A 16,017-nucleotide genomic window follows, 5' to 3' on the forward strand; every position below is an offset into this window, starting at 1 on the left:
GAAAGTACTCTCATTCATACGTGTTAGTCCCTTAAGACTATTATCATTAATCATCAAAACCCACACGAGTCTAGATGTACTTTCACTCTCTCCATTGCATTTTAATGGATGTCAACCATCTCCTTGGGTTCCGACGGCCAAGTTGAGATAGCAGAGTGCAACTCCTACACTTGGCACATGTCAATTTCCTCGAGGTTTATCCTTCTTGTCTTCTTCATGGATGGAGTAGTGCTCGTGGAGGTCCACGGTAGTTGCCTCATGGAGGGCTCCGTGAATAAGTATTGCTGTCTTGGGAGTGTACGCATCATGAGCAAGGAAATTTTTACACGCTTTCTTGGGCAAAGCGAGAAAAAAGTTATCCTACCAAACACAGCTCTTGCTATGCGAGCTTATCGAAACAGTATCCTTCGAGGAAACAAGAACATGTCGTTTATGAAATATGAAGGTGCCCACTTGGCTAACAGCTTATTTTGGAGTAAAAAATTTTTATAGAAAAATAGATAAATTCAATAAAAAGGAAAATCTCTACAGATGTTGTTTATATTGTAGGATGACAACACACATATTTTAGAGCATAGTAAAATTTTATGTAAATTGTAGAGTTCTAGTATGAGGTCAAATCTCATGCTTCCAACTCCTTAGTTTTGTGAGTTTTCAATTCATACACTCTCTGGTTTGCTTTCACACTCTTTTTTTTAAAAAAAATACATACAAAGGTCACCAATGATGATTATGACTTTGTAGAAACTGACTATGATATTGAAGATGGAAATGATGACCTATATGTAGACAATGTGGAAAAAAGCTATTGGTGAAGGTGCTGCAGAAGGCAAAAAATTTGCAGGCACAAGAAACCATCTAGTGCTAAGCTCAAGCAGTAAGTTGCTAGTCAGACAATATCGAGAAACGGGGATGAATTTTCTATAGATGAGGGATGCAACTTCCATATTCGAATAATGCAAGATCTACTTAGTAAGAGATTCAAATATTTTAGACAAGATGTCTTGCAGAATAATACATTCAGAGCAGGTCAAATATTTAAAATAGTTACACTTGAGCTCTTGAGGAAAACAATCAAAGAATATAGTTTCAGGAATAGAATTGCTATCTTGGTGCTTAGAAGTGACTAGGCCAGATTAAGAGCTTATTGTGCAAAACGAAATTCATGGGTTGGCAAGGGAGGATCGAGGATTGTGCTGGCGAATTTGGAGGCTAGGGTTTTAAGTGAGAGCTGAGGCGCAATGATGGAGGAAGAGTGGTAAAACAGATTGGGAGAGGAAGGAGGAGTTTATTGAAACAAAAATTCATCTTAAGATCTGAAATCTGAGGTGAACGTGCTACATTGCTACATTGGATTCGATTCCGTGCTGTAGCTAATTTGGATATGGATGATCCACTTACATATATTAGAGAGTTAAATGGATATTTGGATTAAAACATCAAAATAGTTTAGGAACCATATATATAACTTACTCAATCACGCACTATATGCCCTTTACATCTAAATTCAATATACATATATACACATAACACCTCTAGAAGAAACTTGAATAATGCATACGTACGGTCGAATAAACGGAGCACGGGGATGTTTATAACACACCTAGGTAATAGCTTAGTCACACCCAAATTTATTGCATGCATGCACCTTTATTTTATAAAAATTAGATTTTTTCAAGTGTCTAGCACCTAGATTAAAAGGGTTGCAACATTCAAGTATTTTAAGGAGCTCCACATCCAAATTTTTATTTACATCAAATCAACATAAATTCTACACCAAACAAATTGTACCTTCAAATAATTGTAAAGCTAGTATAAATTGATTGTAATTGGAAATTTAAGTGCTACGGTTATTTAACACTTGAATTTTGTTTCCTTTCTTCTATGCATGCTATTAGGAAGAAGAAAGCGAAAAAGATTCAGGTATAGGGCAAATAAAACGCTCGGGTACGGTTTAGCAAAAAGGGAAAACCAAAGGTTCATTTCTAGTTTTCTACCGAACAAGAAATAAATCCCTATCGCGCGGGCCGCATACTCTTTCCTTCCGCCTTTTCCTCCTCAACCTCCGACACGCTCTCCCCGCCGCCGTCGACCTCTCGAATGGAGGCGGAGCAGCAGAAGCAGCAGCCCCAGCGCCCACGCCGCAAGGGGCAGAAGCGGAAGTTGGAGGACGAGGCGGCCGCCGCAGCCATCGCCGCGGCGGCAGCGGCGGCGGCGTCCTCGCTTGGCAGCGCGGGCGCCGACGACGACAACGAGGAGGAGGACGCCGGCTCGGCGGCGCCCCCCGAGATCTGCTGCCGCCACTCGCACGCGGCGCTTGCCCGCGAGGTCCGCACGCAGGTCGACGTCCTCCTCCGCTGCGCCTCCTCATGGCGCCATGCCGACCGCGCCGCCGCTAAGCGCGCTACCCACGTCCTCGCCGAGCTCGCAAAAAACGGTAACCTCCCTTCGCCCAACCGCACGCCGGCCGCGCCGATCCGTGCGACCGCACCCTTACTGAGGCGGATCTGGTGGTTGTCAATTGCGCAGAGGAGGTTGTCAACGCGATCGTAGAGGGCGGCGCTGTGCCGGCCTTGGTGCGCCACCTGGAGGAGCCTGCTTCTGCTGCTGCGGCGGGGCAGGAGGATCAGCAGCTGCGGCCGTTCGAGCATGAGGTCGAGAAGGGCGCTGCCTTCGCTCTGGGTCTCCTAGCTGTAAAGGTTCCATCATTGATTTCCTAATTGAGTTCTAGTCGAAATTCTGCTCCCTTTACTGCAATTGCTTGTATTACTGTCAAATTTGTGTTCTACATAGGGCTGTGAATTTAAGTAATTTAAGTTAACGTTTCCTGTGGCATAGTAAGTTAGGATTTTTCACTGCCACATATACACTAATCCTGAACCTCCTAACTCGCATCCTTATGTGCCCATTTTTCTTGTAAAACTGTACTAAGATCCAACCTAGCAACTTAGAGTGTTTCTTACTAGGTATATCAGCTAGTCATCTCTAGTACCCTTTGCATAGATACTTAGGAACGCAGGAAAATCATGTCCTACTCTCCAGTACCCTATACACTTGAATAATTCTGCTTTGAGTGTGTATGCTTTACTGTTACAGCTGTCATCAAGTTACTTTGAGCAATTTAGTCATTTATTTACTTGGTGTCTCGCTGCAACAGCCTGAACATCAACAACTTATTGTTGATGCTGGTGCTCTACCTCCGCTTGTGAACCTCTTGAGAAGGCAGAAAAATACTACAAACTCGAGGGTAGTAAACAGTGTCATCAAGAGAGCAGCTGATGCAATTACCAATCTCGCTCATGAAAATAGCAACATCAAAACTAGCGTCAGGTTTTTGTTCTATGCCTCTTTGATCTTCGACGCTCCTTGGAAAGTTTTCACTTGTTGCTGATGGTTTTGTTTCACTGCAGAATGGAAGGTGGAATACCGCCACTTGTTGAATTGCTAGAATCACAGGATCTTAAGGTGCAGAGAGCAGCTGCAGGGGCCTTGCGAACTCTAGCTTTTAAAAATGATGAGAACAAAGCTCAGGTGGGACATAAAAAATAAATGAAGCCAGTATTTATGTTAGATTTTTACATCTGAACTTGCACATGCTTTTATACATATATATATCGTGGTAAAATTTCCCTGTTATGCAGATTGTTCAATGCAACGCTTTGCCAACTTTGATTTTAATGCTGCGATCAGAGGATGCTGCAATTCACTATGAAGCAGTAAGGAACTGAATACTCTGATTTATTGTGAACTCCACTTCTCTAACAGAGTGCTTTTTATACCATTGAGATTTTATCTGTATATTAGAGTTAGGTTGTTATGGGGAAATGAACATATGCTTTTGTCCGGTGCTATTTCTTCAGTTTTGTACAATCCTTATTCAACATTTATTTTAAGGCCTCGTGGAATGTAAATTTTTACGAACCATACTGAGAGCTTAATACTGGACCACAGCATTGTGCTATTTAGAAAAATTTCATGCTGGACTCCATCCTTGGTTTCATGGAAAATCTCTAGGTGTATTTCTGAAGTCTGAATGAAACTTAATTTAGTTGTCTGTTGTCCTTCCAGATTGTATGTTGCTAACAACAGATTTTCACCAGGGACATTGCATACTTTATTAAGAGTTTCTTGTCATGTATAAGGTGCCATTTGATTAATATTTCTCTGATCATCACCATGATGTTATGTTAATTTGGTTCATGCACTGATATTGATATATAACATAGAGCCACCTTTAGCCAAACTAGTAGAGCTTATTGATCGACAGAGTTAAGCATCTTTGAGGTCCCTTCCATGGTCTGCCATGCCAGTTTTATGTCAAATTGTGATAGGCCATTAGGCCTTAGTGGCTGAATCAAGCTACTCCCTCCGTTCCAAAAAGAATGCAACTCTTGCTTCCTGAGGAGTCAAACAATTTCAAATTTGTGCAACTCTCGCTTCCCGAGGAGTCAAACAATTTGAAATTTGACCAAATTTATACAAATAATTACTAGCATTTATGTCTCCAAATAGATTTAGGGATTTAGTATGAAAATATATTACACGATTAATCTAATGATACTTATTTTGTAATACAAATGTTTATACTATTTTGTATAAATTTGATCAAACTTGAAATTGTTTGACTCCTTTGGAAGAGAGAGTTGCATTCTTTTTGGGACGGAGGGAGTGGTTCAGAGACCTCTGAAGCTAAAATTGAAGAGTAGGAGCCTAAGCAACACAACTAAGTAATTTGGGGACCTCTGGTGCAGGCTAGTATTTGTCATGGTGCACATACATGGATTACTTGAAAAATTAATGATTTGTTGAATGCATTTAATTCTTGATGAGCAGTGCTGTGTCCAAAATTCGCTTACTGCCCAACCCCCACGTGGGGTGGGCTCATGCATCTGCGTAGCACTTCTTGCTTTGTGTAAAAGGGTTAACCCAGAGGTGCTAGTTTGGAGCACCAAAGTTGATAATATGTCCCTCACCTACCTAAACTTCCAAGGTAGTAGCAAACCACCACACCAAGCCAACAATACCACTGCTATGTGCTAACATGATACTAATTTGATGGGGTGTGGATTGCTACATATGACACTAGAGGATGAAACTATTTACTTGTTTCATGGAATAGCAAAAAGCCAAACACCATTCGGCACCAGCTAGATGGATTATGTTTAGAAATATCAATCTGCACCTCTGAGTTTGTGCAAAACAATAAGTTGCATGAAACAGGTCAGAGTTATCTGCTTAAATTTCAAATATGATATTCTAGGCTCATTTACCCATAAGGTCACTTCCATGCACTTTTATACTTCTACACAGTGCAAGATTACTTGCAAATACGAACCTTTTAATAATCCAGAATTTATGGTTGACAATCTTACATGGAGTATGACCATAGTCTTGGAACTATTCTATTCATGATCTCTTTATTGCGATGCACTCTATTAAATACTCTCTGCTCAAATGTTAGGTTGGTGTCATTGGAAATTTGGTTCATTCGTCACCAAACATCAAGAAGGAGGTTCTTAATGCCGGAGCACTGCAACCTGTGATTGGATTATTAAGGTATGGTCATGATACGAAGGTGCACCTTTATGACACAGAAACATTTTACCATATTGGTTGGGTTCTGTTAACATGATTGATTTTTTGGTTGTGCACGAAACTTTTGAATTATTATAATATAGATAGACTAATTGCTCAGTTGAATATACCTTACAGATTGTTAATTACTGTGAGGACACCAGTGTACATGATTTTTCTGAATTCTAATGAACTCTACTTATTTAAGCCAGCTAAAAATGCTAATTATTATACGTTCTCTTAAAAAACCTTAATTGTAAGATTGGACATTCCTAGTCTTCTCCTGTTCCATATCCTATCGTTCATAGTCTAGAACATCATCTTATTCAACTGAGAAGGTTTCCTTCATTATTCTTTAAGTTTCTGAAGGGTATTACTATGATAGCTGTAGTTTGGAATCTATGCCGGTCCAACTCATCTCAAGAATGTCTGGTTGATGGATGAAAACTTCTTTTTTCAGTTCTTGTTGTACAGAAAGCCAACGAGAGGCTGCTTTGTTGCTAGGGCAATTTGCTTCTGCCGACTCTGATTGCAAGGTGCTTGACAAATGCTTCACCCATTGTTTACAAATCTACTGGTCGTTAATCAACACTATTGGCAATTACATGTCTGTGAGGTAAAAATGGCATTTTTTTTGAGTGGGAGAATGGAAAATTGTGGTGGAGATAAAATTTTCAGCGGAAAACTACTGGTGGTTTGTCGAAACAACGCCATTTTGCATACTTAGCTTAATTTATGTAAATTACAGATTGTGATAGAAATGAATTTTTTGATAAACTGCAGATTGTGATCATATTTTCTTTGAGGGATCAAAATATTAAAAAAATAAAGAACTAACGAATTGAATCTTTTATAGTATAAGGAAATCCGGAATAATATATCTTAAGGAATGGCCAGGACTTAAACAGAATTAGGATGGTTTTTAGTTGGTTCTTTTCTTAACTTTATAGGCATATTTGTTTACAGGTCCATATTGTGCAAAGGGGTGCGGTCCGACCACTAATTGAAATGCTACAGTCGGCTGATGTCCAACTAAGAGAGATGTCTGCTTTTGCACTTGGGAGGCTTGCCCAGGTTTAATTTTCAATTTAAGTTAACATGTTTTTATGTTTGTCAGTTTTTTTCTCGAACGCATTTTTTTTATGTTTGTCAGTTAGTTTACTGTTATCTATTCTGGAGAATCTGTGTAGCAGTGAAAGTAAAACAATGCAGACAATTTTTGTTGCTCTCTCATAAAAACCGCATAACTTTGCCAAATTTGTTGCCTTGCTCCTTTGTGTTGATTGAAACAACTTGTGGGGATGCAAATATCATGATATATTTAGGCCAAATTGTAGCCAGTGTGTTCGTTGTTGAAAGAATCAACATGAGTTTGACTGCGGGTTAGGTGTAGTGCACCTTGGAAAACTGAAGTTATGCAGCTCGTGTCCACAAATGGCAGAGCTTCAAGAACCTGAATGTTGGCTGCACAGAATACTGTCTTTTGGTCTTCGCTCCATATGCTCTGATAACTAATGCTACGTATCTTAGCAGAACATTTGAACCGGTGTAAGGCCTAAATGTGGTTTGAATGGGTAGATCAGTGTACTCATTGGATGGCTTGGTGCTAGGTCCTAGGTCACACTGTCCTGCCTAGATGCCTAGCTGATTTATCCTCCCTTGACCCGCCTAATTGCGGATTAGGTGCTAGGACCTGCTCTACCGCCCATCTAGCGCCAAGTGGAGCACTGGGAAAGACCCAATTTGTCAGTGGTAGATATCATTTGTGCTTTCTGCATGCATGTTGAAGTAAGCCATGCAAAAATGTGTCAAACCAGACCTCATAGGCCATAGCACATAACTTCCTTGTGAGATTGTTTGCCTAGTTTTATATAATAAAGGGATAATAATCTGCATACACATTTCCCTTTTACTTATGTGTTACTGGAGTTGTTAGTTTGTTTTTTAGTTTCGTTGTTACTTGTAATTTGATCTCGAGATTTTTTTTCCAGGACACACATAACCAAGCAGGTATTGCATATAATGGTGGTTTGTTGCCTTTGTTAAAACTTCTTGATTCAAAAAATGGATCTCTGCAACATAATGCTGCATTTGCCCTTTATGGAGTTGCGGACAATGAGGTAATTCATGATTTTCTTTCAAAAGAAGGGTGTCCATATTTCGGAAAAGCTTGTTAGGAGGGAGGGAGCATGTTTCTCTTCTATTTCTCATTCTACTTAATTTAGGACTATGTCTCTGACTTCATTAAAGTTGGCGGTGTCCAAAAGTTGCAAGATGGGGAATTTATCGTCCAGGTACGTTGACGGTTGTAGTATAAGTTGTTGGTTTTTGAGCTCAAGATCTAAGCATGGCAACACAACATGCAGGAGATGAATACACACTGTATTCTTTCTTCTCAATTCAATAACAACTTACATAGACTTGTGTATATATGGGTATTTAACCTGGTGCCTTTCGATTCATATTCGCATGGTCAGCAGAACTCGACGAGTTCATATGGACTCCTTGTACTACTTATGCAATTAATAGACCCTACCTTTTGGCCTCATAAAATATCATGCTCACATGCATTTGGACTCTGACTGACATCTAACCAAATAACAATTCTCAGATTATTACTAACATTCTCCCCTATAATCTATTAATCTATACTTGGCCAAATGTCTTTTGTACCAAGTAAATGCCGCATCTCAGCAGATTTGATATTTGCAAGAAACTTGATAAGAATGTCTGCTGCTGCTCACCAGTGCATACATAATGAACCTTAATCTGCCATTCTGCCCTCTTCTCAACACACTCACAAATGAAATGAGTGCCAATGTGCTTGTTTCGGCCATGGAACACGAGATTCTTCATCAATGCTATGGCTGCTTTATTATCAACAAACAACTTGACTGATTGGGCTCAGAACCAGTCACTGCACTTAGCAAACTCCTCAGCCACAATGCTTGACAAGCAACAGCTGTTGTCGACATAAATTCTGCTTCACTTGAAGATAGTGCTACAGCCTTTTGTTTCTGAGAGCACGTAGCAAACCCCTATCATGTGATTGCTAGCACCATCAAGGTACAACACGTCAGTAATGAACTGCAGTTCCGCATCTCCACGAGGGTTAGGCTTCATAGATTCCTCTTTGAGCATGAGCTCTGTTTCTTTTTCCCTCATATGCAACAGCCATACTCAAGGCTGGTTCCTCTTCATGTGAATGCTTGAGGTGCACCTCCTCATCGCGGTGTTTACTATGACAACCAGATTGATAGCAGTCAAAATCCCCTCTCTTAAAACACTTGACTTTTGTTTTGTCCTGTCTTGTACTGGAACGACGACTGATAGTGCCCAGAATTCCCATACTTGTAACTCTTGATCTTTCTCTTGTCACGGCTTGTGCTGGAATTGCGACCCCCATCATCTTTCTGGCCGCTGCGGCCACCTTTGCCGCATTCATGTCTATAGCCGTGGGACTCTCTGCCACCCCAGCTGTCGCTAGACTTCTATTGACTGCTGCTAGACAATGAGCCTCTGGCTTCATACACGCCTGGCAGTCTGCATGGGAGAAGGAGCTGATATCCGCACCTGTGCCTGAGATCCACACGCTCTCTTTTTATTCCTTTAGTCGGCGTATTGCCTCCTCAAATGGCATGTCATCCAAGTCAGAGAACTCCTCAGTTGCAGTGACCGCCTGCAACTGCAAATATTTGTTAGGAGTGAAGTCAACCAACTTCATGACAAGGATGCCCCCCCTCAAAGGCAGCCCCTAGAGCTTCAAATTTGCTTGCCAGGCTCCTAAGGGCATGTTTGGTTGCTCGGTGAGCGCTCGCCTGGCCTTGCCGAGCGCTCACATTTAGTTTCCAGGCGAGCTCTCCTCGTTGTGCGCTGGCAAGCTTTTTGCTTGCTTTTGCAGGATAGCGATTTTGGCTCGCCTGGCAAGGCAAGGCAAGGCAAGCTAGCCCAGGAGCCAAACACGGCCTAATGTTTCCAGTAAACTCATAAACTACTCATTTCCTTTGTCGTTGAGCCTCAAACTCACTCTTTAATGTTTGCACCCTTGCTTTCTTCACCCAATCAGCACCAACTGGAGATAACAAGTCTCAGATTTGTACTAACATAAATTGTTCACTTTTTTGTGACTATTTTTGATTAAGTTATGTTTTTTTGGGAGGAGATTAAATTATGTTTACTTTCAGGCAACAAAGGACTGTGTGGCAAAAACATTGAAGAGGTTAGAGGAGAAGATAAATGGGCGAGTAAGCTTTGCTCACAAGGTTTATATATTTGTTTGCAGTGCATTAGACTAGTATTTATACCACTGCTTCCCATGTGATGGTTTACAGGTGCTGAAACACTTGCTTTACATGATGCGGGTAGGAGAGAAATCTGTGCAGAGACGTGTTGCTCTGGCTCTGGCACACCTTTGTGCTCCTGAAGATCAAAGAACAATTTTCATTGATAATAACGGTATAAACAATTTCGCCCACTGAAAACTTATCCTTTCATTCTCATTCTATGTTTTGATGTTCTGCATTGATTAAATTTTGCTTTAATCCAGGTCTCGACTTGCTTCTTGATCTTCTGATTTCCATGAGCTCGAAACATCAACAAGATGGTTCAGCAGCATTGTACAAATTAGCCAACAAAGCTGCAGCACTTTCTCCCATGGATGCTGCCCCTCCATCTCCAACACCACAGGTAGGTGAAGGAGTTAATATAATTCAACAGTTTCCAAAAAAAGTTAATATAATTCAACTTTACCTTGTATTATATGCACAAGTTGAGTAGCAGTGACTTAATGAGCTGAATGTGATGATTAAAACTAGTATCACAATGGCACAATTTTCAGTGTGGTTTTTCTTGAATGCACATGAATTTTGTTTGATGAAAACATTGTGGGAAGGGATGTTGGGTAAAGAAGGTAGGCCCAAACGTGTTTCTCTTTTAGTCCAACCTGGTTGCTTTTAGCCTGTACAACCTGCTGGAGGCAAATAGCCAAATACTATGTTGATTATTTTAGATTGCTTGGCAGTCTGTTTGCAGTTGTGGCCAGAATTTATCAGTCCCTACCCTTTAATTTTTTTTCTGTAGCAATGTTTCCAAATAGTCCTTGCTCTTTTGCAATCTTGAATAAAATGACGATGTCATTGAGGGATTTTCCATCCATAACTCTGGTAACGGCTAAGGCACTGGCCACTGTCACTGAATATACATTTCATTCAGGTTTACCTTGGCGAGCAATACGTGAATAGTTCAACACTTTCAGACGTTACTTTCTTGGTGGAAGGTTGGTACTATTTCAGTACTCTGATGTCATCAACAGTTATTTTAAATAATCCCTTTTTTGTTGTGTCCCTAAAAATCTTAATCCTTTCTTGTACAGGAAAGCGCTTCTATGCACACAGAATTGCTTTGCTTGCTTCTTCAGATGCATTTCGTGCAATGTTTGATGGTGGCTACAGGGTGAGTTTTGAGGCTTGGCACAACATTATGTGCTTTTTCTGGTTGGAATATGTGTATCTCTTTTCCTAGTTGACTTACGGCTGTTGTAAATAGTATGTTGCTTTTGGACAAACATTGAATCTCATATGTCTAATTAAAAGGCTGTTTTCTTAACCAGGAAAAGGATGCAAGAGATATTGAAATTCCCAATATCAGATGGGATGTTTTTGAACTCATGATGAGGTTAGTAAGTTGTTGGCCTCCTTTTCTTTCTGTTTTCTTATTTGGGTCAGTGTCTTCTCGCTTAATGTCTGAAATCATCCTATTTGGTTTATGCAGATTTATCTATACAGGGTCTGTGCAGGTAACCAGCGAAATTGCTCAGGACGTTCTTAGAGCCGCTGATCAGTATCTCTTAGAAGGCCTCAAACGCCTATGTGAATATACTATTGCAAAGGTGATTGGGAAATCTATTCTTAGTTTTGTGTTTAAACAACTGATTATATATAATTTGACTAAATATATTCTTGCTGTCTTGCAGGATGTGAATCTAGATAACGTCTCCGACATGTATGACTTGTCCGAAGCTTTCCATGCCGTGTCACTGAGACATACATGCATCTTGTACATTCTGGAGCATTTTAACAAGATCTGCACCAGAGCCGGGTACTTCCTCTCGCTAATAACCCTTGATCTGACACCACCACAACTAGCTCGAACCTTGACATGCAATCTTGCCACGCAGTTCGGCTCAGCTTATCCAGCGTGTTATCCCGGAGCTCCGCAATTTCCTAACCAAGGCGCTGAGTTCAAGGAGTCCAAGTGACAACACTGCGCAGACATGATTTGAGTTGGTTCACATTCATTGACATCGCTACCGTCATCTGACCGATGCAGCTGGAGATCCTGTACAGCTAAAGTTTCTGGCGCTGAGCGTTCGATGGTATCTATTGTGGGTACATGGTGGCTGGGTCTTTAAAATTAACATCGATAATGTAACAGACTTCTGTTCATTTAACAGAGGGTATGGCTAAAGAGAACCTGTGCCTCTAGTCATGTGTTAACCAGCTCTTGCTGGGAGATAGGGTTAGTTGGACGGTCCTGAGTCCTGACCGAAATTTGTTGGTCTCGGCTTGGTTTCCCGAGTTTAGGGTCGTTTCCAGTTCAGTGTTATTCCCCGCGTCCGTCGAAGCGGTGTAATAGTCCTCTATGGTGTTCTTTGTCGTGTTGAACATTTGAGCCTTTTTACATCCATGCCCGGTTGTTGTTTTCTGGCACTATTGAAGACAGTAATGCTGATGCGGGTAGCAAAACAAATGGCATGCCGCGGATGTAGTAGACTAGTTGTAGTAGTCAGGTTGGATTCTTGTTCCAATGCTCCAGCGGGGCATGGTTCGACTGTGATGGGCCGCTGGGGATCAGATCATCAGGATGACACGCAAGTGGCGGTGGAGCTGTCATCTTTGTGCCACGCGCTGGCAACTGGCATGATGGAAACACGACAAGGATTCGTGTAGGCGAGCCTCGTCTGTACTCTGAATGTTACTCGGTGCTCGTATCAGTAACAGCCAAGATAAACTGACCATGGGCCGCAGCAACTGGGGTTCTTATTTTTTCTTTGAAAGTAGTAGCTGGGGTCCTTTTGTTTTCGAAAATATACTGATAAGTTTGTTCTAAAGTAAAAGCTACCTGGCTGGGACCCACACGACAGTCTCAGAGCAAACGGCGTTTCTGAGCGTACAAACTTAGCCGTTGCACCTATCCGATCAATTTCACTACTATAAATATGCTCATTAACGCAAACCCGCAACTCACGCCAGCTTGCTGTGTGCTCCGTCCGTACTCCAGCAAGCGTGTCGGATCGAGGATTCGGATTCGGGACTTTTGGGGCGAGAGAGCCAGAGAGGGCCCAAGCTGCCAGTGTCCGACTCCGGTTCCAGGCTTCTGCTGCTGGCCATCTTCGACTCGCCTATATGCTCTCTCTGCTTTCTTTTTTTTTAAAAAAAATATCGCCTATATGCTTTTGCCTTTTGTCTCTCTCTCGCGTCCCGATTCTTGGCACCGGCACGAATACTTTGCGGCCGCGGATAAGGAAGAACCCGGCGAGACGGAAGCGGCCGCGCTGACGCTGAAGCCATGAAGCTGCCGAGCGTGCCTCGTCACATGGTGACATGGATCCGATTGCTGCCACTTGAATCGTTTCTCTAATAATACTACTAGTACTCGTTACCGCCAATCCTAATTACTACTGCGTGCGGCCTAATTGAGGTGGCTTTTGTTGGCCGTAAGAGACAAGCTGCTAAAGCCACATTATTGAGAGTCTTGTCACGCGATGATTTTTTTTTTTGAAAAAAATTGTCATACGATAATGACATGTCTCATGCTATCATAATCATATCCACTCCGAGTGCACAGTGACCGGCCGTTCTCTCTCTTAACCGTCTCTCTCTCTCTCTAGGTGTGAACTGTGTAGCGCTGCGCTTCTTTGCCTTCGCTTCAGCAGCATCTGCGGAGCGGCGGCTGCTACTCGCCTGCTACTCCGGGGGCGAAGGGCACCGGCGACGGCGGCCGGCGAGGAGCTGGACCCTCGAGCCCGGATGCCTCCTCCCGAGCTACAGCTGGAGCAAGAGGTAAGAAAACCTCTCTCGCTCTAGATCTCTGGCTATAGAACGTGCTATGCTACTAGCGGCGGCTGGCGGGTGCTTGCACTTGCTCGATTCGTGCGGTGTTCGGGGGTTAATCTGGCACCGACTGGTTTCGAGCAAGTTTGGTGCACGTGCTGTCGATTTCGACCAAATTTAGGTGCCGCGGAAAGATCGAGATTTACTCGGACTCTGGATTCGAGGCTCGTCGCGCCCTCAGCTCCTGGGGGGGAATGGTGTAGATTTGTGCAGCTCAACTGCATTTTGGTGATCTGATTAATTTGTTTTCTTTTTCCTCATGGAAGATTTTCTAGCTGTAGTAAACATTCCTCAGGACGGTAGAAGATGCCAAAACAGGAGTAGGGTTTGTGCATATTTGGAACCTTTTGCCTTTTTGTTTCTTGTTTCATACAAAGGAAGAACAACCGTTCTTCAGCTCACCAGTGTACAGAACCATGCGTGCTATAGGCATGGGCAGTTCTGGAGCAACCTCATGTTGTTATTGGTCTTTGTAGTGTTCACATGCGTTCAAACAGAACACTTGGACTTTAGAATGGCATTAAAAGCTGATCAAATATAAAGGGAACAAACTTGCAGACACCCATGCTCCTTCTCACAGCAACATTTAGGAGCATGTTATTGCAAAAACCAGGGGTTTGATTCTGCATCGGGAAGCAAGGAACCTAAGTTTTTGTGCAACTAGAAAGACTAGCTTCTGCATGGATGTTGAAGTTGTTCATCCCAATTAGGTGGTTGTAGTTTCGTCAGTATCTGAGTTTTGTACTTATGTTGCCCTTTCCTTCAGAATGTTTGTTGAATAAAAATTGCTTTGTCTTTACAGCACTAATGTCAGCCTGTGGCAATGGATCCACCTACAACTGATGCTGGTGATGAACTGGAGAGCTACTCATCCTTGGGTTTGACAGTACCATACTCACAGAAAGACAATGCTAAATTTCCAAAGGTTCTTTTGCTTCTGTCAGCATATCTTGACAAGATAGTTAAGGAGAATGAAGAGCTACTTGATTCCAGTGAAATAAAGGAGTCAACAACTATCTTTCATGGTCAGAGGGTGCCAGAACTTAGCATAAAGCTCTATGCAGAACGCATCTTCAAGTATGCACAGTGCAGCCCATCTTGCTTTGTGTTGGGACTCATCTACATGGAGAGATATCTACAGCAACCAAACATTTACATGACGTCATTTAGTGTTCATCGCTTGCTGATTACAAGTGTTGTTGTTGCTGCCAAATTCATAGATGATTCGTAAGAACCCACCATAACAGCTTTTCAGTTACATTTTTCACATATCTACTTTGTTTGTAGCTATGCTCTTACATACTGTTCACATACTTTTGAGTCTGTGAGCCTTAGATTGATATTAGGTCTTCACTGTGATATGGAACAGAGATGCAAACTCAACTTTAGCTAACTCAAACTAGCATGCCCACATATGATCTTTTACCATGTGGAATAGCTTTACATGTTTTGTGGTCAGCTACCTTCTTTATATCATATTGGTATGGAGGCAATTATGCCTTCTTTGTATCATAAGAAGCATCTTTATCTCTGAATAACCTTTTCCATGATTATCTGCCCATTTAAACCGCCAGTTAATAGGAATTCATTAATCAATCAGTTGTAAAAGGCAATAGGAATTCAAGATTAGTAATATTAAGGGTGAGGAAAGGTTAAGAGATATTAACCAATGTTTTTGTTTATTCCAAAAATAAGACAAACAGAAGAAAGGTTTTCCAGTAACTTTTGCAATGCATTTTTGCAGGTTTTTCAACAATGCATACTACGGAAGAGTTGGAGGAATTAGCACAAGAGAGATGAACAGGCTTGAACTGGATTTGTTGTTCAGTCTGGACTTCAGGCTCAAAGTCAATTTAGAGACTTTCAGAAGCTACTGCTTGCAGTTGGAGAAAGAATCACTAACTCTCGTTCTAGAGAGACCGATCCAGGTCCAAGCCACCAACGGGACTAAACCCTTGATTTGTAACAGCAGTGTTGATGAGACTTGCAAGCATGAGCTCGTGCGTGAAAGGTACAGCAGCCAGGCTCTCCAAGGATGTAGCTGGTAAATCGGATCTATCGGATCTACAAAATGTGGGGGTCTGAGCACTGATAATTCTTTTATTTGACTATATGCATTCAGATGACTTGCAATTGGTCCTCATTTTAGTTAGTGAGGCAGTTATTTTACTTTTACTTTTTCTAGAACACTGTAATTCTTGAGCCACGCTGAAAACGTCATTCCTGAAGTCTGGGTGCATTTCAGTCCGGTCATGCTATCCAAATCCAACCTTGCAGATTATTTGGAAATCGTCAGGGATGGATGCCTGATTGCTAAACCTGCGATCCACTG

General features: G+C 41.9%; 2 protein-coding genes across 3 annotated transcripts; both read left to right on the forward strand.

Moving 5' to 3' along the window:
* The first annotated feature begins 2,022 nt into the window (after positions 1 to 2,022).
* Positions 2,023 to 12,284, forward strand: LOC112885727 (ARM REPEAT PROTEIN INTERACTING WITH ABF2). 2 transcript variants are annotated; one of them, XM_025951357.1, is made up of 19 exons: positions 2,023 to 2,437; positions 2,530 to 2,693; positions 3,158 to 3,330; positions 3,411 to 3,531; positions 3,642 to 3,716; positions 5,462 to 5,556; positions 6,035 to 6,110; positions 6,541 to 6,648; positions 7,566 to 7,694; positions 7,800 to 7,868; positions 9,759 to 9,818; positions 9,906 to 10,029; positions 10,121 to 10,260; positions 10,786 to 10,849; positions 10,946 to 11,025; positions 11,183 to 11,247; positions 11,344 to 11,461; positions 11,546 to 11,670; positions 11,750 to 12,284. In XM_025951357.1, the coding sequence occupies exons 1-19, from the start codon at positions 2,101 to 2,103 to the stop codon at positions 11,847 to 11,849; spliced, it is 2,223 nt and encodes a 740-aa protein (XP_025807142.1). In that variant the 5' UTR covers positions 2,023 to 2,100; the 3' UTR covers positions 11,850 to 12,284. The 2 variants fall into 2 exon arrangements, with proteins under 2 accessions (XP_025807142.1, XP_025807140.1); XM_025951355.1 differs by having other exon boundaries at positions 2,024 to 2,437; positions 2,530 to 2,699.
* Positions 12,285 to 13,414: 1,130 nt separating this feature from the next.
* On the forward strand, positions 13,415 to 15,932 carry LOC112885770 (cyclin-P3-1-like). Its single transcript, XM_025951410.1, has 3 exons — positions 13,415 to 13,634; positions 14,488 to 14,912; positions 15,430 to 15,932. Exons 2-3 carry the CDS (start codon positions 14,509 to 14,511, stop codon positions 15,731 to 15,733), a joined length of 708 nt encoding a protein of 235 aa, XP_025807195.1. The 5' UTR covers positions 13,415 to 13,634; positions 14,488 to 14,508; the 3' UTR covers positions 15,734 to 15,932.
* The last annotated feature ends 85 nt before the right edge of the window (positions 15,933 to 16,017 follow it).

Source organism: Panicum hallii, chromosome 3 (assembly GCF_002211085.1).
Source record: "Panicum hallii strain FIL2 chromosome 3, PHallii_v3.1, whole genome shotgun sequence".
Classification (NCBI taxonomy): Eukaryota; Viridiplantae; Streptophyta; class Magnoliopsida; order Poales; family Poaceae; genus Panicum; species Panicum hallii.